General features: G+C 46.1%; 1 protein-coding gene and 1 long non-coding RNA gene across 2 annotated transcripts in view; both read right to left on the bottom strand.

The window, feature by feature from the left end:
• Positions 1–1370, bottom strand: part of LOC133767307 (uncharacterized) — an 88828-nt gene extending 87458 nt beyond the window's left edge. Inside the window, exon 1 of the long non-coding RNA XR_009866832.1 lies at positions 1160–1370. This is a non-coding gene — a long non-coding RNA (uncharacterized LOC133767307). The remainder of the gene's footprint in view (positions 1–1159) is intronic.
• A 119-nt stretch (positions 1371–1489) lies between these two features.
• The window catches only part of TNFRSF11A (TNF receptor superfamily member 11a), a 57470-nt gene continuing 36199 nt past the window's right edge, over positions 1490–22760 (bottom strand). Inside the window, exons 7-10 of the mRNA XM_062200038.1 lie at positions 21274–21387; positions 17646–17698; positions 14831–15557; positions 1490–1815 (exon numbers count right to left, since the gene is read on the bottom strand). Coding sequence (XP_062056022.1) covers positions 1490–1815; positions 14831–15557; positions 17646–17698; positions 21274–21387 — 1220 coding nt within the window. The remainder of the gene's footprint in view (positions 1816–14830; positions 15558–17645; positions 17699–21273; positions 21388–22760) is intronic.

The raw sequence follows: 22760 nt of genomic DNA, 5'->3' as shown, positions 1-22760 counted from the left end.
CTAAGAGGGAGAAATCAGTGGTCGGTGGTTGTTCTCTTCGGCTGGACATTTGTGGACAATGACCACTATCAACATTCTTATAACCTAGCAGATATGCAAAATTACTTTGAATATGCTCAGGAATTTCAACTTTTCTCCAGTATTTGAGAACCAACAGTCATTGGCCATTATAGCTAAAACTACCCAGCTGACTTTGTCCGCTTTATACTCTTAAGTTTCCTCAAAGAGGACACACACCAAGAAAAAAAAGCACATTTAGGATAATACATTTTCTTACATTCACAACATGAGGGCTTGATTTTTAATTTAAAGGCACTGGAAAATAGTAGGAATGTTTTCCCGCCTCTACAAGGCTGAATTACAGGTGCATATTTATTTAAAAATAAGAGAACTCTTGAACCATTTATGTCATTCTTATCCAGAAAGAGCAAAAATGCAAAGCTATATTTCGATTTTCTTCTTTCTTGAGTTTCCCAGGCACTTCTTTTCACTTTGTGTGCAGGCGAGCCCCGTGTTCGATTTGTTTTTCATGCCTTTTCCAGAAAGACATCAAGACTAAGAATGCCACGCTGAGAACCTGGGTTTTCAGAGACTTTCTTACCAAGTACCTGACTCCCTCTGGCAGCGAGGACAGATAAACCAGGTGCAGGGGCAAGGTCACACACCGAACTCGGGGCTGCTCAACAATCAACACAACTTAAAACACTCAGTAGGAAAAAGCAAAGTTCTCCTTTTGCTTTCCTTCAGAGAACATGGAGACGCGGAATATTTTTCAGAAAATGAAAGTCCCTCCACTTGTTCCCTGCACCTTGCCCCAGGCTTCCCATACCTAACCTTTTCCTGAAGGTGCTTGGACACACACCTGGGAAGGCCATCACCGGAACACCGTGAGCAGGTGTGCAAAGGAAAATATATGAGGAGGCTGTCCCTTCTGTAAGAATTGTTGAGGGGAGAAACATCCTGAAACAATTTTTTAAAAGTGGGGGAAAGCATCAAGAAGTACGTTGTTACATAAATAGGGGAGGGCGGGACCGCAGACCGCAACAGAAGACGCGGTAAAAACAGATGCCCAGAGGGCCAGACTGCGGGGTGGTGAGAACGGCGCGGGCGAGGGGGAGAGGAGAAAAGCTGTGGAAGGGCCGACGGCAGCTGCATGTACCTGCGCCGTGGGTACCGGAGTGCGGTAACGACACGCTGACGTTTGGGAACAGCAGGAGGGCAGGCGACGTGGGGGATCTTCCCAGAAGGTCCCGGTGCTTGGCGGTGTCGGGAGGGAGGATGCACAGTGGCCCTCCCGCCCCGGGCGCCGGCGGCGGGGCTCCCCGCGGCCCGCGCGTTCGTTCAGGTGAGCTCGGCGCGCGTGCTCCCGGCAGCGGGAGGCAAGGGCGGGAAGCGCGGACCCGGGCGGGGTCGGACCGCCCACTGCCCCGCGCCCGCGCGGTGGCGCCTGCGGCTGCCTCCGAGGACAAAGGGCCGCCCGGGGTCCGGCTCAGGCCTCGGCCCCGCCCTGCTCCTGCACGGGCCGCGAGGCCTTCTCGGGCCCGGGCGCGCCCTGCTCCTGCGTCCCCGCTCCGGGCCACGCCTCGGGGCCGGCGCACGGGGCCGGGCAGCGCGGGCCGTTGCCCGCGAAGGAGTCGCGGCGGCTCAGGGTCTCCTCCTGCACCGGGCGGCCCACGGGCTCCGCGGCCGCGCCCCCCGGCCCCGCCGCGCCCTCCTGCGAGGTCTGACTGACGTAGACCACGATGATGTCGCCCTTGAAGTTCATCACTTGCCCGCTGGAAATGAACGTGGAGTTACTGTTTCCGGTCACGGTGCCTGCGCGGGAGAGGGAGAGAACACGGAGAGGTTGAGTCAGCGTTTCCCGCCGCGGACCCGGGTTTCCCGCGAGCGGCGGGCGAGGGCGCCCCGCGGCCCTCAGGGCGGGAGAACCCGACGCGAGCCCGCCCTGGCCATCCTCGCGGCTCTGGGCTGTGGACTCTCACACGAGACTCCGAGGGGAGCACGCAGCGCGCCAGCCCCCGGCCCAGCCGTGGTCACCGAGCAGAGCGCACGGAGCTCAGTCTCCCTCCTCCCCTCAGAGGCCTCTGCCTCCCAGGGGGTCCCCAACAGCTGGGCCATGAGAGGCCTGGGGCCGAGTAGGCTCAGTTTCTGAGGTTCATAAAGGTCCTTAGTACTTAAAAATTTTTTTAAAAAAACCCTGGATATAAAAGAAGAAAAATTCATAAAACTAAAATGGAACAAATAAATCCTATTTTTAAAAAAAGTTCCTTCTGCACCCTGAAGGTGGTGCTTTGTCCCTAGGGGACTCTGTCGTCTTCCTTTGTGGGTGACTGGAAGCAGTCGGTCTTTAATTAATAGATCATTTGAAAACCAGATGGGAAGTTCAACAAATGTTAGCCAATCTGTTACCTCTTATTATTCTTCCCATTTATAGACTGATGCTCCAGAAAGTTCCCTGGCAAAAGTAAAGGCCACAAACCAAGCAGATTCACTCCCTGCCACTCAGCCTCACAAACCATCTTTGGCTGGGGACATGGACCTCAAAATGGCAGCTCATTCTTCACCACCCTCATCTTTCTTCGCATTGTGATCAGATTTAATAATAATTTACACAAATAAAGTGAAGTTTCATACTGCATTTTAGAAGTTTTCCCCAAATTTGGAAGGCATGTTTTGGACATGCTAACTAAAACAACGGGCACAATGCAGAGACTCCCCCTACCCACTGGGTACCTCCAGAGACACAGAGACTGGGGCACAGTGAAACACCATGGGAACGTGGACTTTAAATATGAACAACAAATCAGAAGTCACACGGGGAGGTCTGTGGCTCATGCTATTTCTCCCATAGTCAGTTGGAAGGGGGATGCTCCAAGAAGGGTAGTGGAAAGGATTTATTTACCTAATAATCCCCGACCAACATGAGGAAGGCCAGCTGGCATTTCCATTTATCAACCAGCTGTAAGTTCTCTGTTCCCTCTGTAGTAGACCAGTAAGTGCTTATAATATACAGCATATTCTAAGCTGCTAACCCACTCCACTCTCCAGCACATTTATAACTTTCTGCTCCCACCAGTTATCAAGTTACTTTTCACATCTGTTTTTACCTGATAAACTCATTAGGAAACTCAGTGAAGTATTTACTATGTAAGCCATGAAATGTAAGTATGGAAAAAAAAAAAGGGGGGGGGGGGAATGTTCCTATGAAAATTAAAGTGAATGCTTAGCAAGGACCCAAAAAGTGAATTTCTTAAAAAAAATCACACAAAAAGGAAAAAAAAAAAAAAAAAAAAAACAACCACCACCACCTGATGACCTGGTGTGGTTCTGTGAACATGGGAAACATTAAAAAGAGAAAAGGAAGAAAAGAATAATATTAAAATTGCAGAAGGATTTTACTCTTAGATTTGTTTTGTAAATATCTGTAACTTGTCATTCCACACTAAAGATATGGAAACGTGGAGGGTAGCACTGTGGCACAGTGAGTAAAGTCACCACCTGCAGTACCGGCATCATATCCAGGTGCTGGTTCAAGTCCCGGCTGCTCCACTTCCGATCCAGCTCTCTGCTATGGCCTAGGAAAGCAGTAGAAGATGGCCCAAGCCCTTGGGCCCCTGCACCCCCATGGGAGACTGGGAAGAAGCACTTAGAATCGGCGCAGCTCCAGCCGTTGCGGCCATTTGGGGAATGAACCAATGGAAGGAAGACCTTTCTCTCTGTCTCTCCCCCTCATGGTCTGTAACTCTACCTCTCAAATAAATAAATATATCTTAAAAAAACAAAACAAAACAAAAAAAAAAAAACTAGTACTGACTAGACTTCTTTTTAAAATTCTGATTTATCAATGACATTAAGTGGCAATTCATCAGTGGCAGCAGGGTGATCTTCATGGGTGTGTATCCTGTGCAGCTGCCCACAGCATTGCACTCAGAAGGGCCATGTCTGGCTAAATGTTTTGTCAGCACCATCTTGGAATTTCTAGAATTTTTGTACTTCTAGGACTTCATAGTTTCATTTTTCATTGGTTATGCAAATTATGTGTTAATACTGAGGCATACAGGCAACTCTCAGGGGAATAGCTCTGGGTTTTTTTTTTTCCCCCTCCGGTGCTGTCATTTAGCATCACTGTTTTTGGAGGTAACAACTCATAATTCAGACGTATTTCAGTACTGCAGGAATGCTTGCCTGTCAAATTTTCTCTACTGATGAACTAAATGTTCAGGACAACACTGAGTTATAGAAATCAGCCACTGATACTCTTAAAGTACGGGTATGTTTTCTTGGTGTTCAAGTCACCCACCACTTCCTGGGAAACTCTCAGCACCAACTTCCTGGAAGAACTGTCACCTGTCCCTTGAGAATGGGTCTCCTGACTATCAATTATACCTTTAATGTTTTACTTACAGTTTCTAGTTTGGGTTTCTTTCTAATTTATTTATTTTATTTGAAAGTCAGAGTTACAGAGAGAGAGGAGAGGCAGAGAGAGAGAGAGAGGTCTTCCATCCACTGGTTCACTCCCCAATTGGCCGCAACAGTTGGAGCTTCACCAATCTGAAGCGTGGCAGATGCAGGGGCCCAAGGTCTTGGGCCATCTTCTGCTTTCCCAGGCCATAGCAGAGAGCTCAATCAGAAGTGGAGCAGCTGAGTCTCGAACCAGCGCCCATGTGGGATGCCGGCACTTCAGGTCAGGGCTTTAACCCCTTGAGCCAGTGCACCAGCCCCTAGTTTTGGTTTCTTTAAAGTGGCATGAAAACTAAGAATTACTTGACAGGCAGTCTTCTAAATGCAGAATCCTTTTAGAGTTTCATTCCCCCAATATCTCTCATAGTTGTCTCATCCACCTCAACTTTATAACAAAAAAAAATTTTTTTTAGCAATTCATTCTTTGAACTGTCACAAAGCACATGGTGAGTTTCAAAGAAAGAATTCATGCTTATTAAAATATTTTTTCCTTTTTTTGCCAACATAATGTTAAAGTTTCAAATTCAAAAGATCAGCTCACACAGGATTGGAAGCACTTTGCACAGCCATATAGTGGTAGGAACAGAAGGCCTGGATATTCTAGAATGATCTCTGTATTGTAAGCAATCAGTATGCCGTGAGTTTCAGTTGGCTTCCATCATAGAGAGAAGTGTGGGTTAAATGGAGTGAGATTAAGAGAGCATCCACAACGGTAATGAGAGCAACAGAAACACACTCCAAATGCAGGGGTTCCTGGGTGCTCTCTGTAGTCAAGGCTGCCTGCACTGCAAATACTAACTTTGCATGTGCACATTCTAAGTTGGTTAGTTGGTCTCTTCTCCTCTACTGACTGATAGTGTTTTGTTTCCATGGCTTGCCAAAATCTACACTCACCTGATTGTCATATAGTAACATCAACATCACTGTGGCATTTCAGTCTCTCAGGCTTAAGTGGTGACTACAGAGAAGGAGGCACTGATGGCTGCCTGAGAATAGGAGGATAAAAATTCAGGTAGGATGGGGAACCGAGCAGGGGCTCAAAATCTCTCTGGTCTTGTCCTGGCATGGCCCTCACCAGTGGTGAGACTTGGGGACAAACCGCTAAGCCACTCTCCAGACCTCAATCTGCTCATTATGATACGAGCGTCAGTTACCAGTCTATCAATCTGAGCTAGCTTGGCAGGATGCAGTTGCATGGAGAAGGCACGTAATACACAGCTGTTACATAAATGAACAAACCAGTGCATATATAGCCAGCAGAACAGCATAAGGTTCAAACAAGATGACAGATTTGAAAATGCTTTGGAAATAGCAAAGAATTAGTCATGGATGTAATGATGGCACTACTACTCCTAGAAAATAATACTAGTGCTCGTGGAACTCCTGAAGACATAGAGATCTGTGAAAGAGACTGAGTGGTAACATCATCTTTTCATCCCTATCTTGTCAAAGAAAGGATCTCAGCATGTCTCGAAGGCTGCAAGGGCACTCTCCCCTGGAAATCCAACTTTTGCTTTCTTTGCTGAAATTGTCCACCACTATGACTGCCTTTGGCTAGAACATTCATCTGTATAATTCAACGCTGAGGAGCAGTCTCGTTTCTCATCTGGCTATTCAGCTGTGAGTTGAATGCAGCTCTTGCCTAGATCGAGTCTTAGAATAAGTTGGTAATATCCTTTATTTATAACATAAGTTATTCATGAACTGTCCTTGCTAAAAGGAATACTTCTTTAAAGTTTTCTTCAGAACAGAGGGTTTACATGACTATGCAATCCAATCTGAGATGACAAGGCCACAGGATGGTGACATCAATAGGTCACCATGTTGGCAAACTACGTGATCAGATGGTTGCTCTAGGGCCTCCTATTCAGCCTGGTTGCCATGGCTTCTGCAGTTGACACATGCCCCTGAAAGGTAACTCTTTCCACTGAGTGCCGAAGTACCCTAGGATGGTATGCTGTTAGGGGAGACCACCTGCTGACTGATGGCTGGTAACGGGATATACAAAAATGGAGGAAGGATTTGGAGGAGGCTCACCCAAGATGCCCTAAAAACATCTGAGGCTTAAAAGAATGAAAAGGCAAGCTGCAAACTGAGAGAAAACATCTATAAAAGCCATATCTGATAAAGGACTATCAGCCAAAATACACAAAGAACTCTTAAAATTCAACAATAAGAAAACAAAGAACCTGATTTTTACAAATGGGCCAAAGACCTTAACAGACACCTCATCAGAGAAGATATACAGATGGCAAAAGGCATCTGGAAGGAATCTCTACACCATATATCATCACAGAAATGCAAACTAGAACAACGAGACACCACTGTACACCTTTTAGAATGGCCAAATTCCAGAACACTGATACCACCAAATGCTGGGAAGGATGTGGAGCAAGAGGAATGCTCATTGATTCCTAGTGTGAATGCAAAATAGTATCAGCAGGTTGGAAGACAGGGTGGGCAGTTTTATAAAACAAAATATACACTTAATATTGAGTCCAGGGTGCCGGCGCTGTGGCATAATAGACTAAGCCTCTGCCTGTAGTGCTGGCATCCCATATGAGTGCTACTTCACGTCCCAGCTGCTCCTCTTTGAATCCAGCTCTCTGCTTATGGCCTGGGAAAGCAGTGGAAAACTGCCCAAGTGCTTGGGCCCCTACACCCACATGGGAAACCCAGAAGAAGCTCCTGGCTTCAGATTGGCCCAGCTCTAGCCATTGCAGCTATTTGAGAAGTGAACCAGCAGATGGAAGACCTTGCTCTCTCTCCATCTGTCTGTAACTCTGCCTCTCAAATAAGTGAATAAAATCTTAAAAAAAAAATTGACTCCAGTAATCCTATGCCTAGGCATTTGCCCAAAGGAGGTGAAAACTTAGATCCACACAAAAATCTGCACATGAATGTTTTAGCAGCTTTACTCAAAATTGCTAAACTTGGAAGCAGCCAAGAGTCCTTCAGTAGGTGAATGGATAAATAAACTGGTATATCCAGATGATGGAATATTAATGCTAAGAAGAAATGAACTGTCAAACCACGAAAACAGGCTGGCGCCGCAACTCAGCAGGCTAATCCTCCGTCTTGCGGTGCCGGCACACCGGGTTCTAGTCCCGGTTGGGGCACCGGATTCTATCCCGGTTGCCCCTCTTCCAGGCCAGCTCTCTGCTATGGCCCGGGAAGGCAGTGGAGGATGGCCCAAGTCCTTGGACCCTGCACCCGCATGGGAGACCCGGGAAGGCAGTGGAGGATGGCCCAAGTCCTTGGACCCTGCACCCACATGGGAGACCAGGAGAGGCGCCTGGCTCCTGCCTTCGGATCAGCACAGTGCGCTGGCCGCAGCAGCCATTGGAGGGTGAACCAACGGCAAAAAGGAAGACCTTTCTCTCTGTCTCATTCCCTCTCACTATCCACTCTGCCTGTCAAAAAAAAAAAAAAAAAAAAAAAAAAAAGCAATAAACCATGAAAAGATATGGAAGAAAGTTAAATGCATATTGTAAGGTAAATGATGCCAATGTGAAAAGGCTATAAACTGTATGATGTCAACTATTCAGATGCATTCTGAACAAGGCAAGACTATGAAGACAATAAACTAGAAGTGGCTGTGAGGGGCCCAGGGAGAAGAAGGGATAAATGAATGAGTGGGGCACAGAGGATGTTTAGGGCAATGAAACTGTCCTGTATGATATTCTGATGGTGGGAATATGGCATTGTAAATTCGTCCTAACCCATTGGATGCTCAACACAAAGAGTGGGCCCTAATGTGTGGATGCAGGTTCAATGACTATAACAAATTGTTCTACTCTGAAATACATACCTTTGACTCAATTCTGCTGTCAACCTAAAGCTGCTCTAAAAATAAAGTTTATATATATTTTAAAAGTTTATATGTATTACTAAGACTTTTGCAGGTACCATTAGTCCATGGAGCCTCTATAATTCAAGCAAAGCCAGGACCTGTCACTCCCTCTTGGCCAGTTCTGCTTAGGCTGCCTCCCTGACAGCTTTCTGTTCAAGGCTGCCTCCTGGCATTTATGTTACCTGCATAAAAATATGGGGTTGGAAGCATGTGGAAGAAAAGGCCTTTCCTACAAAAGGATCACAGATATCGACAACAGTAACTTCCAGAGACAACTGGCACAAGGGGCAGGGGAGTTACTTTATAGGCCAGGTAACCATTACCTGCTACACATCCCTAGTGTGTCTTCCTAGGGAACCTTGTAGGCCAAGTTGGCTTAGTGAGAGTAGACAGTTACCCCAGGCCTGTGTTCATCCTTATTCTAGGACATTGCAATCAAATGAAATCAATATAACGGGAACTGATTTAAGGGGAGATGGCGTGGTGGTTTAAGATGCAAGATTCACAATCAGACACTCAGATCATGACTTTGGTGCCTACTACTAGTGTGATCCTGGCCAGGGAACTTGCCCCATGAGACCTCTTTGAGGAATTAAGAGAAGATACACACAAAGCATTTAGCCTGCCCTAACACTAACATCTAACAGCATGGACCAACTGGTGGCCTTCAGGGTATCAAAATCTTACAGGTCTCCATACATCATGCAATTGGTAGAAATGTATTTGAAGTCTACCCAAAAGTATGATTTGAAATACATAATGATATGGGGGTTTTCATTCAATTAAGAGTTTTAAAGAGTCTTTAACATTTGAAATGGATTACTTGACTTTACATTACTATTGAATGTGTCTTCACTAGAAAAAAATTCTGATAATTCAGAGTGTTAAAAATAGCATTAAAGTCAACAAACAATGGACAAATGATGTGTCTCGTTATAATCAGAAAGATGTTTATACTCTGCTAAGTCCATGCTTTATATAGCAGGCTCCATGGAATCTGTTTTTCTCAAGCAGAAAGCAGCAGCTTAGTTCTCAGAACACAATCCCTGACAGAATTTACATTTTTAAGTGAGGTAATGCACACTTTTCTTCTCAAAAACTTATTATGTTGCTTCAAATGCACAACCTATGAATATTAAATCATAAGAACTATGCCAAATAATTCCACCAAATTGTCATGTAGATTTTCTTTGGAGAAACAGAACTAAAAATATACAAAAATACACTCAGATAACCCAGACTACATTGGCTTGTTTCGGAGTTTTAAAAAAATGTATTTTATATTTAACCCACATGCTTCTCATATGATTTTCCTTTTTATGGAAATGCAAGCACTTGGAAGAGACTGGGTATATGATGATAAGAGGAGGGAAGCAGTGTTTAGTAGTTCCATTCTGAATCATGCTTGAAATTACTTAGCTTCACGGCCCAAACCCTTCCAGAATGAGCCCTCTTAATACAGAATGAAGGAAGATAGGACTGTTCAGCAAAGTGTGTGATGAAAAGGTTTCCAAAATTTTGAAATAATGTACTGACATTTAGTACCAGTGAGTGTGACGTTATCACCAAATTATCACATTATAATATATAATTTTTTTTTTGACAGGCAGAGTGGACAGTGAGAGAGAGACAGAGAGAAAGGTCTTCCTTTGCCGTTGGTTCACCCTCCAATGGCCGCCACGGTAGGCGCGCTGCGGCCGGCGCACCGCGTTGATCCGATGGCAGGAGCCAGGTGTTTCTCCTGGTCTCCCATGGGGTGCAGGGCCCAAACACTTGGGCCATCCTCCACTGCACTCCCTGGCCACAGCAGAGAGCTGGCCTGGAAGAGGGGCAACCAGGACAGGATTGGTGCCCCGACCGGGACTAGAACCCGGTGTGCCGGCGCCGCAAGGCGGAGGATTAGCCTAGTGAGCCGCGGCGCCAGCCTATAATATATAAATTTTAACTTGAAGTTTCTTGGCCAGGGGCTGATACTGTGGTGTAGCGGGTAAAGCCACTGCCTGCAGTGCCGGCATTCCATGTGGGCGCCGGTTCGAGACCCCGCTGCTCCACTTCTGATACAGCTCTCTGTTATGGCCTGGGAAAGCAGCAGAAGATGGCCCAAGTCCTTGGGCCCCTGCAACCACGTGGGAGACCCGGAAGAAGCTCCTGGCTCCTGGCTTCAGATCAGCACAGCTCTGGCCGTTGCAGCCATCTGGGGAGTGAACGAGTGGATGGAAGACCTCCCTCTCTCTGCCTCTCCTTTTCTGTGTTACTCTTTCAAGTAAATAAATAAATCTCTATTAAAAAAAAAAAAAGGATTCAGAGCCAAAGAACTAATCAATATCTGCCTACGTTACTTAGCTAAAATCAAAACAAGTTGGTGGGTGGTATTTATCCTGACAGAGGGTGAGAAAAGTTAGAAATATAGGATGGTCCATTGTTAGGGGTAGGGAGGGAAGGAGAGGAAAATCTGGATAGGAAAATCTTTCAGAGTGGAAGTGGCTAGTCAAGAAGTCATTTCAATAGATAGGACAGAAATGGGGAGTCAGGCACCTGCCTGTCTTCCTCCACCTGTACCCTTGGTTCCCAGGTGGCTGCCTTGGAGAGTCCGTGCCATTGAATGAATCAGCTCACCTTTGCTCTTTTTTTCCTCCTCTGCTCAGGACAGCAGATATGCCAGGACACTTAAATGTGCTCAGGGTGGCCAGCACCAGTCCTTCTACCCTCTGCTTCTCCCCCAGGCCCCTAGAGCAGACCAAAGGAGTGGGAGGCTGAGAGCCAGTTGAGGAATGAAGAGGGAATGATGGTTTCTTGTTCATCTATTTATCCTGCGTAGATTAATTATTGAGCATATAAATGTGCATTCACTTAACATACCATGACAAGTCACCTTCAGACATGCTGGAAAGATCAGGAATGACAAGAGTATGAAAATTCCTACCAAGAGGTGGGTTGCTGATAAAGGGTAAGAGTATCTGGCTTGGTGAGAAAGTCCCGAAGATTCATTATGAACAAAAGGCCATGGGTTAGACAGGAACAGCCCATAGAAGGCCCTCATTCTCAAATTATTGATCCTTTGTGCATTGTACATTTGTGAACACTGATCCCTACTTGTTTCCAGGTTTTTCCAAAGTCTCTGTGGCTCAGTATACCTTCAAAAAAGATTTGATTAAAAAAAAAAAAAAAAGGCAAGTGTGTAGCCAGTGTTCATCAAGAACTGTCAGTGAGCCCTGTAAATAAACAACTCTCTCCAGCTTAGAAGGGGCTGAGCCAAATGAGTGCATTCAGAGCCAAAACAAGTCATTGACCAAAATAACCATTCTGTTGTGGCACAGTGCTGATTCTCCAAATTCCAGGTGAGGGAGGCCTTGTAACCAAAGTAACCATCAAGTCTCTGGGAGTAGGCATGGTTTAAGATGGAGATTAAGGCATGGCTGTTTAAGATACTGCCCAAAGTATGTGTTCCCCTTTCACTGGCCTTTGTAATTCTCACTATTTTTTTAAAGACTTATTTTATTTATTTGAAAGGCAGTTACAGAGAGGCAGAGCGAGAGAGAGAGAGAGGTCTTCCATCTGCTGGTTCACTCCCAGATGGCTACTCAGGTTGCAGCTGCACTGATCCGAAGCCAGGAGCCTCCTCTGGGTCTCCCACACAGCAGCAGGGGACCAAAGGACTTGAGCTATCTTCAATTGCTTTCCCAGGCCACAGCAGAGAGCTGGATCAGAAGTGGAGCAGCGGGGACTCAAACTGGTGCCCATATGGGATGCTGGCACTGCAGGCAGCAGCTATACTCGCTAAGCTGCAGAGCTGGACCCCTCACTATTCTTTAAAGGAGTTATAACATTGCCAAAACAAATCCTTCCTTAGCAGGACTGTGTATTATGTTTTTCACAACTGTCTACACTTGTGAAGCTGTTAGAAGACCATCACCCCCCTTCTCCTCAAAACGATGCTGGGACAACGGAGACACCCATCCTACTGAGGATGTCCCAGTCACTGCCACTTCTCTAGAAACCACTTGATTTAGTTGTAAGTTAAACAAAATATCCACCGACAAAAATCCACAAATCCAATAAAAAGCCACCTCTCTCAAATCCTGGGAGTACAGTGGCTTTTAGGAGACCATCTGGGTTTGGATCCCTCTCTTAATTCTTACCCAAGCTCTATCTTTTTTCATATAACTTACAGAATATCAATTATGACAATTAAAAAAAAACTGTCAAGAATGTGAGAGCGCTATTTTGACCAGCAACCAGAAGGCCTGTTGGTGTAGAAGAAATTCTGGAGAGAATAGTGCAGCCTCAAAAATCAATCTGGCGCTGCTTCCCCGCAGGCTAGAATGAGTCTGGCCCGCTTGCTGGCTGGGAGCGCGAGCAGCCTCTCCGGATGTTTTGCGTGGCTAAGTACCAGACAGGGACAGAAAAAGCAGTGCAAACTTTTCGCAAATTAACACCCCTCAGTTGATGACACACTTTTTATGCCTTTCCTCTGTGCCTAGATGTTTAGTGCTGGAGAAATAAAAGATAATGGAAACCAGATGAAGCCACTGTTTTAACTCTGACAGGAGAGTATAAAGATTTGGCTTAGGATTTCATGACACTAAAATTGTGTGTGTGTGTGTGTATCTCTTTAAATTCTGCCAACACTGCTTTTCCAAGAACTGGTGACTTTTCACACAGTGGTGGCCAACGCCATCTTCCCAGTGTCCCCAGAAGGAAAATTGGTCTCTCCTGTCAATGTAACAAGCCTCAGCTTCTGCCAGGCCTATCTCAGCCCTCCTATTTCCCCAGCCCACGAACCAGGGTTTGGTGTCTCCAGAACCAAGGGGAAGCAAATAAACCACCAGAAAAGATACAATGAGGCAAACAAATACTAGAGCCTCATATTTAGCCTTGGAAATGCCTTAAAATATTAAAAAAAAAAAAATCTGGGGCCAGCACCATGGCAAACTTGGTTAATCCTCTGCCTCTGGCACCGGCATCCCATATGGGCATTGGGTTCTGTCCCGGTTTCTCCTCTTCCAGTCCAGCTCTCTGCTGTGACCCAGGAGGGCAGTGGAGGATGGCCCAGGTGCTTGAGTGCCTGTACCCGCATGGGAGACCGGGAGGAAGCACCTGGCTCCTGGCTTCAGATTGGCGTAGCTCCAGCCATGGCAGCCATTTGGGGGGTGAACCCACAGAAGGAAGACCTTTCTCTCTGTCTCTCTCTCACTGTCTAACTCTGTCAAATAAATAAAAAATAAAATCAAATTAAAAAAAAATTGGAGGTCTTCTGAAGAAAAATCGTACCAGTTCTTTGAAAAAAATATCTCAAAATGTATGTCTTCAGTGTGAATGAGAATCACTATTATAGAATTCATTCATCAGTGGGGTTGAACAGTTGCAGTAAAATCACAAAGCCTGGGCAACACTACAGCACCATCGCTCTGTTAAAGCCAGGGCCTGCATGACCGTGAGGCAAAACAGACTGCACGGATCAGCACAGATCCCGCTACTGCAGTCCCATAAAATAATTCAGAGACCTGTAACTAGCCCTACTTGCAGTCTAAATAAAGAGGGAGGAAAGAAAAACCAGCTCCAGACAGGGGTACCTTTGAATGGAATTTTTTTTTTAAGTTGGAGGATTCTGTGAAGCCCCTTAGTGTATATCCGTACAATGACATTTCTGGAGATGAAGTCTGTAGCTTACAGAAGAGCTGCAAAGAGATCCCTGAGCCGTCCTCCAGCAAATGCTTCCCAGAGCCAGAGGAAGCCCTGTCAGCCGCACAGTCCTTTGTGACTGCACAATAAAGCAGATGGTGTTTTAGCCTCATGAAAAAAGTTATAATATCATAATTGGTGGGTTGCTCACGCTCAAACAGTGTTGCAGTGATAAATCTCTATAACGATGTTAAATTGTAAAATTACCCTTCTGCTTCCATAAATATATTATACGTGGTGGTTATAAAAGGCGCTTCTCATTAAAGCATTAAGGGACGGTTTTACTGCATCATTAATTTGGCATAGAAGCAACATGGTGCTTGCAATAAATATTAATTAATTAAGGTTTAACCAGGCAATGTTGTTTGTCCTCCTGAAATTCGAAGAGCTTTCCTGGGGGAGATTTAAGAGGCCTATGTTGCTTTAAAAACAAAAATCAGAAATCTGAGGAAATGCCTTGTGCTGCCAGCCCTGAGGTCAAGGTCAAGTTTGTCATTTGAGGGTCGATCCTGGGGCTTAAGATCTAAGTCTACGCTGAGAAGCCTGAATGCAGACGGCTGCAGGGCACACACGCCAGCACAAACAGCCCCACGGTCGGGGACGAAGGCACGTGGCAGGGGACGCACGCCACAGCCCAACAACTGCACGGAAGCGCCATCCCCACGCAGGGCCGTTTACTTAACAGAAATATCAGACTCCTTCTCCCTAAACGGCCCATGATATCTGCGCCCAAATCTGGCGCCAAGAGCAAGCCTTCCGCTCGTAGGGGGGGGGCGACCGGAAGTCACATGAGCAGGCCTTCCGCTCGGAGGTGGGCGACCGGAAGTCACTTACCGGAAGCAGGGGGCTGGTCGCTAGGGGAGCTTCCGGACGCAGCGCCTCCCCGAGTGGAGCCCGGAAGCCGCACGTCTGCCCAGTCCTCGGGCTGCTCGGCGCTGTTTGCCCTGGCAGCTCCTTCTTCGGCCGGAAGGCCCATGCCGTAGGCGCACTGGGGCAAGGGTCCGTGTTTCGGGGAGTCCGTGAGGGGTTCACGGTCCTCCCCAGGGGGGCTCGCGCAGCCTTGGCAGCCGTGGGCCAAGCTGGAGCAAGCGCCCCCCTCCACCTCTGTTTGCAAGTACGTTTCAGAGGTCAGGGGCGTCCAGTCGGCCCCGCCCGGGGGCTCGGGCAGGTGGCAGCTGTGGGAATCCAGCGCACTTTCGGTGCCTGTGAAGCACTGGCTCAGACTGTCGTTCTCTCCCACCTCCAGGGGCTCCGGGAAGGGCGGCGAGGCTGTGCCTCCGGGCCGAGGCAGGGGCAGGGGCCTGTCCACGTACTCATCTTCCGTGGGGATCTGCCGGAAGGAGTCCCCTTCAACGTCCAGCTCACTGACCAAGGACAGCGTGGGAGCACACGCGCCCTGTGCGCAGGGCCCGCCTCCCGCGCAGGCGGCCGCGCCGTCCGGGTAGCACATGTCTTCTGGAAATGTCTTCTCCTCCACGGTCAGCAGCAGGACGCCTTCACAGGCCTCGCGCGGAGCGGCGGCCAACGTGTGCGCGCTGATGCAGCCCTCGCCAGAGGCCTCCTGCGGATTGAAGAGCCGCAGACAGACGCGTTAAGACCCAGAGTGATTAGAACCTGTTCGGCCACACACTGCAGAAAATGGTGTTTATACCAATGACTTCCCCCATGGCAAGTACTGACGGAACATTCGCCACGGCTCGCGCTTGGTGCTATTTAAAATCACAGAGTGTGGGAGCACCCTGAAATGGAACACAATTAGAAACAGATGAAGCCGACTGCATTTCCCATGAGGAGCGAGCGTAGTCACACCCAAGCAAGAGGAAGAGCTAACCAGAGTGACTTTCAGAAATGTGTTATTTGAGAGGCAGAGAAACAGAGAGAGAGAGAAGGAGAGAGAGAAAGAGTTCCCCTATGCTAGTTCACGCCTAAATGCCCACAATGGCTGGGGCTGAAGCTAGGAGCTAGGAATTCATCTGGTTCTCCCATGTGGGTGACGGAGCCCAGTTACTTGAGTCATCACCACGACCTCCCAGGATCTGCACTGGCAGGAAGCTAGAGTAAGAAACCAGACATGGGAATCAAAGCCAAGCACTCTGATTTGGAATGTGGGTATCTTAACCACTAGGTTAGGTTAGCCTGCAAATGAAAGTTATTTATTTGAAGAGGAGAGAGAGAGAGAAATCTTGCATCCTCTAGTCCACTCCCCAAATGGCCTCAACAGCTGGAGTTAGGCCAGGCTGAAGCCAGGAGCCTGGAACTCCATCCCTTGTGGGTTCAGGGGCTGCTGCTGCTTTCCCAGATGCATTAGTAGGGAATTGGATTGGAAGTGAAACAGCCAGGCCTTGAATGGCACCCTGTGGGATGCCAGTGTCACAGGCTCTGGCTTAACCTGCTGCACCACAGTGTTGGCCCCTCCAAATAATTTTTGAACCCAATATTTTGACTATATACCCTCAATCTAAGTATATACAAAAAAACAACACAAACCTGACTATAACCAAGTATTGAATTCCATTTAGTAGTTCTGTTTTGCAGATATGATTTAATTATTCTGAGACTACTTTCCTGTATTCCAGAATTGAACAAATGAATAACTATATTGAGAATATTGGGAACCAGTTCCAGCACTGCTGGAGAAGATTCAAATGCAGAACAGGGAAAGATGAAAATGAACATTGTAGTGTTGGGACTGGAAGTAATATCATGCTTTAAAATTTACATTTTTATACCTAACAAAGGAGCCCTAAAGGACAAAAATGGGATAACTAATGAAATTTTAATATCAGGTATAGACTGGATAACAGTGTGGTACCACTGTTGATTTTCATAAATGTTCTATGGCTAGATACCAGAATGTCTTTATTCTTAGGACATATTTAGGAGTATAGGAATATACTGTGTCCATTGACTATAAAAATCATTCAAGAAAAAAATGCAAGGGCCAGCACTGTGGTGCAGTAGGTTAGGCCACCCCAGCAACACTGGCATCCCATATGAGCCCTGAGGTGAATCCCAGCTGCTTCACTTCTGATCCAGCTTCCTGCTAATGCACCTGGGAAAACAGCAGAGATGATGGTCTGAGTGCTTGGCCCTCTGCCATGGAGTTCTGGGCTCTTAGTTTTGGTCTGGACCAGCCCCAGCCATGTTGGTCATTTGGGGAGTGAACCAGCAGATGAAAGATCACTCTCTAAAATGAAAATAAAAATATATTGTTAAAAATGAAAAGTGTATATATACACATGATAAATAATAAAGCAATGTAAATAACTGATAAATCTGACTATAGGGCATATGGAAATTTGTTCTTACTACTCTTCTATAATTTTGAAGTTTTGTCAAAATAAAAAGTTACCAAATAACTACAGTGTCAAAGAACATTGCAACTCATTCCTCCTAGGACTCTGCACTGAACAAGAAAGACTGTAGCATGTACACAGAGTGTCAAAGGAAACAAAGAAAACAGGAGCTTAGAGTGAGCAGGGACTTGGGCTTTGAGTTGTTCTGTAGGGATCACCCTGGGACTTGAGGTTTGATCCCTGCATGTGCAAGTGTCCCCTAGGCAGTAGGGTTCCATACTTGACCAATTACAGCAACATGAGCCTAACTGCTGGAAGCACTTAAAAGACACACTAAAGACTTCAAGTTTTACCTTATTTCCGCTTAGGCGGCCACAAGCCTCATTGACCCAGTGCCACAAGTTAGCTAGAAAAACAAAGCAAGTATAAGGGTTTCATGTTACTATTTCCAATGTCTTTGTTTTAACTAAGTTTTATTGTGTATTTTTAAGGTACACAGCATGATGTTATAAACGTGAATAGCAACACAGTACAGTGAAAAAAATTAACACATCGATCATCTCACAGTTACCCAATTTTTAACAAGAGCAGCTAAAATCTACTCATTTAGCAAAAGACCTGAATACCACACAATATTATTCTCAGCTGTTGTAGCCTACGTATCTGTCACTTTCCATCCTTTGACTGATACTGTCCTGGTCACCTTCCCTCTGCCCCTGGTAACCGTTTATTCTCTAGCTCTATACATTTGGCTTCTCTATTTGATTTTTTTTTTAAAGATTCCACATATAAATGAGACTGCGATATTTTTTCTGTGTCAGGCCTAGGATCACTGCCATGATGTCAGCTCAATAAGATCCTTAAACACTGTCCACTGGAAGTATTTCAGTGAGCATCCGTGGGAGTGGAAGCTGTTAAAAATAGTTCCACTGCTCCAAGGACTAGGAAGGTGTCTTACTCCTATCAATAACAGAACTTCCCATTCTCTGTAAAGCAACACATGATCTGTTGTGTTCCATCCAATCCTGCTGGGCACATGGGGAGCTGTCAGAGCTACAGCCCTGACTACAGACACCCTCATGTCCTCCCCAAGTTTTCTCTGACTACGAGAGACGAAGTGAGGTATTGCAGGGGGACAAAGATGCTGTGCCCAGGAGACTGATTTTCTAGGAAGCTTGCTCAAATGTATGTAAATTTAAGGGAATGCCACAAAGTGTGAGTTTTACCAGGCCCCCAATTTTTCTACTGTACCTGTTGCTTCTCAGAAAAAAGAAGATTGTTCTGTGGCATATACAAAGCGCACCTCCTTTTGCTCATATAAAATGGAAGTAATGAAATCTAAAAAGTCAAATCTATGAATTTTTTAAAAAAATTTATGAGTTGATATCATGCAAAAATGAAAACGTACTTCATCTCTAATGAATATTTAACATGGTATTCACTATAAAGACTGAAAATAGGAGCTGTCAGTTCTCTACAGAAAGCTAATCACAGTTCATAATAACAGCTAATGATATCTCACAACGACTGAGCACTGAGATGGGCTGGGCATGGTGCTAAGCAGTCCAAATACATAATCTCGTTTATGCCAGAGCTCCTATGATGTGACCCTGCACCGTTTACTTAACCACTCAGAGCACCAGCTTTCTTACCATAAAGTGGGGAAATACCAGTGCCTACTTCATTTACATAGTGTATGCAAGTACATATAGCCCGGCTGCCACAAAGTGAAAATTCAGTGTATGTCAACATGTCATTGCTATCATCATATGTTATTGCTATCATCATCTCTCTTGCTTTGTTTCTATAATTTGAAATACATATATGTATATATACATAAATAATTACCCTACATAAAAGGACAGTTGCAGATCTTTACTGGAAGGAATCAGTACCTGCCAATCACTAAAACATAAGACTTGGTCACCAAGATGACAATTATTATAGCTACCATGATCATTTCTTGCCCCGGACAGTTGCAAATGCCTTCCCAAGTGGTATACACATGTCCATTCTCACCACTCCCCCAAATTGGTCCCCAACGGTAAAGCCAGTCAGCTGTCTTTACTTCCTTCTGTCAAGAAGAAGGAGCACACGGCTTAATGAGGCCCGCAGGACTCTACCACATGGCAGTGTCCTCTCCAGTTTCATAGCCCCTTCACACCCGCCTTTCTGATCCAGCTGCAGGAACCTCTTAAAATCTCCCCAACTCGCCAGCTCCCTGCACCTGAGATCTCTCGGCAGGACAGGCTTGCACTCTTGTTGAGTGGCCTTGGACCAGTCAAGTCCAGAGTCTTTCCGATTCCAGCTCACCTGTTTCCTATACTGGGAAGCCCTGGTTGACCCCAGACTGGACAGACCCTGTGTCAGGGGCTACATGATGCTCAACCCCCTCCCTCCCTGTACCAACTAAGATGCTTCCTGAGGGTCCTAGCTATGACTGTACTACGTGGCATTGAGACCCCAGTGCCAGTCCAGTCCCTGGTGGCAAATAAACGTGTGTGGAATGAAAGGATGAAGAGAAAGCTTCAGTACTTGGTAGGCACATTGTTTTCCTCGATATGAGATATGGTGGCAAAATATTAGAGAGACACAACTAAAGAGCGAAACATCAAGAAAGTCTGATCACATGTGTCTGGCAGCACATGTGATCCTCACCACCTGATGTGCATCATCCAAATTCCCAGTTATGGCATTGTTAGGGAAGTGAATATTAAAATATCCGACAATGGGGAACATTGGGCATTGCGGCACAGCAGGTTAAGCTGCCACTTGCAATGCCAGCATCCCATATCAAGATTGGAGTCCTGGTTGCTCCTCTTCCAATTAGCTCCCTGCTCATGTGCCTGGGAAGGCAATGGAAGATGGCTCAAATACTTGAGTTCTTGCCTTACACAGTGGAGACCAGGATGGAGTTTCTGGCTCCTGACTTCCGCTTGGCCAAGGCCTGGCCATTGTGGCCAGTTGGAGAGTGAATGAGTGGTTGAAAAAAATGTGTTTCTCTTCCTCTCTCTCCTTCTCTCTCTCTTATCCTCTCTTTCAAATAGTTTTTTTTTAAAAATACTCAAGATGAAGAGAATCTTTAAAAAATGAGCCCTGTCCAAACATTGCTTTCTACTTAACACTGGCATCTTCAATCACCAACTCAAGTCTTTAATTTTCTGGTTGCCCAGTGCTACGTTAGGCAATTCAACGTGAATAGAAGTAGCAGGAGGTCCATGGGTGTGATGTGGGAGAACTGACCAAATCCCAGCAAAGCAGAGGTGGACAACAAAACCAACCAGCAAGCAACTGCAAGGGGAATAGAGTGGCGAAACAACCAATGCTCCAAAAGGAAATGACCCAATTATTAAAGGATTAAAACATCTAGAAAACCTAATGAAGCTCTGACTCCTTTCATAAAAATTACACTTTTTCAGCTTTGTAGTATAAAATTCAAATGTGATATGACGCTTAAAAGTACTATCAAACAATATTTTGTGGAAAAATTATTCCCAGGAAAGAATACTTAATTATCCATCCTAAGAATCTACACTTTAGTGAATATAAGATAACATCATTTCAGATTCACATTCTACAGTAACATTCCAATCACAACTTCCCCTACCATTTATCTGAACATTTTTGTCTCTATTTTATGTAAGTCTATCAAAAGTGGATGTATAAACCCCATATATATATGTATCATGCTGCAAAATCTATTTAACTTAAATACAGAGGCCACAAGTTATCAATTTCCTGAATGCTCAAATATTCTTGTTTGCTTATATCTAATGTTGCCTTTGTTGTTTGTTTTTGCTGGAGAACAACGAAGGAGAGGTGCAGGGTTGTTTCACCTCAGTGTAGGCCTGACCACAGCAGGGCATTGAGTTAAGATCCTCAGATACCAGCCAATCTACTCATCCTCCACAGCATTCACCGGACACGGATCTGGGTAACTCCCCGAGGATTAACTCTCAGACACCACCACAGACACAGTACCTGTCAGTGCCTTCCCTTGTTTCCTATAGTAAACTACAAAGATGACAGCAGCAACTATCGCCACGGATATGAAGAGAAGCAGGATAATTAGACTGGGCAAGTAAACCTCAGGTTCTGTATTGGGAGAAAAGGAGAAATGTGCCATTAAAGATCATGTAATTTTACTAGCTTCAAAAAACAAAACCCTATAAGTCCAACCCCAGAACCAAGGTTGTGGTCTGGAATATCAGAAGTAGGACTTCCCCTGCTTCTCGGGAGCACCCACATTCTGTCTGCGCTGAGATTCTTACGGGTGGAAGGTGCCACGTGGCTCAGCCCTGTTCAGGGAGCTCTGGCGAGGCCAGCGGAGGACCATTATTATGTCCCTGCCTTAGAGCAACTGTGCTCCTGTCCACCACGCCATCCACACTCGGGTTTGCTGACCTCAGGGTCTCCATGCGGATGGCCCCACAGGCAGCAGGGAGCCCTTAGTACATCTCTTCCCACACACCAACACAGCACCAGGGTTCCCGTGGCCAGGAGAGAACCACAGTTACTCAGTGGAGTATTTCTGCTATTGCATCTACAACACGGAGGGGACCCCACCATTGTCTTCATCTCTCTCTGATCACTTCATTGCTATGATCTTTATATCACAAACTCTTGGTTTACTTGACCTCGATTCCTGGATGCCCACCTTTCCTGTCTTTATCTCTTTTTAAAAATAACTTTAGGGGTTGGCGCCGTGGCTCAATAGGCTAATCCTCCGCCTTGCGGCGCTGGCACACCAGGTTCTAGTCCTGGTCGGGGCACCGGATTCTGTCCCGATTGCCCCTCTTCCAGGCCAGCTCTCTGCTGTGGCCAGGGAAGGCAGTGGAGGATGGCCCAAGTCCTTGGGCCCTGCACCCTATGGGAGACCAGGAGAAGCACCTGGCTCCTGCCTTCGGATCAGCATGGTGCGCCAGCCGCGGCGGCCATTGGAGGGTGAACCAACGGCAAAAAGGAAGACCTTTCTCTCTGTCTCTCTCTCTCTCTCACTGTCCACTCTGCCTGTCAAAAAATAATAATAATAATAACTTTAGGGGGATCCAGCACTGTGGCATAGCAGGTAAAACCGTCACCTGCAGCATCCCATATGGGCACCGGATAGAGTCCTGGCTGCTCCACTTCCGATCCAGCCCCCTGCTAATGTGCCTGGGAAAGTAGCAGAAGATGGTCCACGTGCTTGGGCCCCTTCACCCATGTGGGAGACCTGGAAAAAAGCTGTGGGCTCCTAGATTCAGATTGGCTCACCTCTGGCCGTTGTGGCCATTTGGGGAATAAGCTAGCAGATGGAAGATCTCTCTGTTTTTCTGTTTCTGTCTCTCTCACTAACTTTGCCTTTCAAATAAATAAATCTTTGTAAAAGGAGAGAAAATTTTTTAAAAAATAACTTGATGGAGGATGGTGTTGGTGTGCAGCAGGTTAAATCATTGCTGTGGCACCTGCATGCCATGTCAGAGTACCAG

The sequence above is a fragment of the Lepus europaeus genome, chromosome 9, assembly GCF_033115175.1.
Source record: "Lepus europaeus isolate LE1 chromosome 9, mLepTim1.pri, whole genome shotgun sequence".
In the NCBI taxonomy this organism is placed as follows: Eukaryota; Metazoa; Chordata; class Mammalia; order Lagomorpha; family Leporidae; genus Lepus; species Lepus europaeus.
The sequence above is the reverse complement of the archived record's forward strand: the minus strand, read 5'-3'. Positions and strand labels throughout refer to the sequence as shown.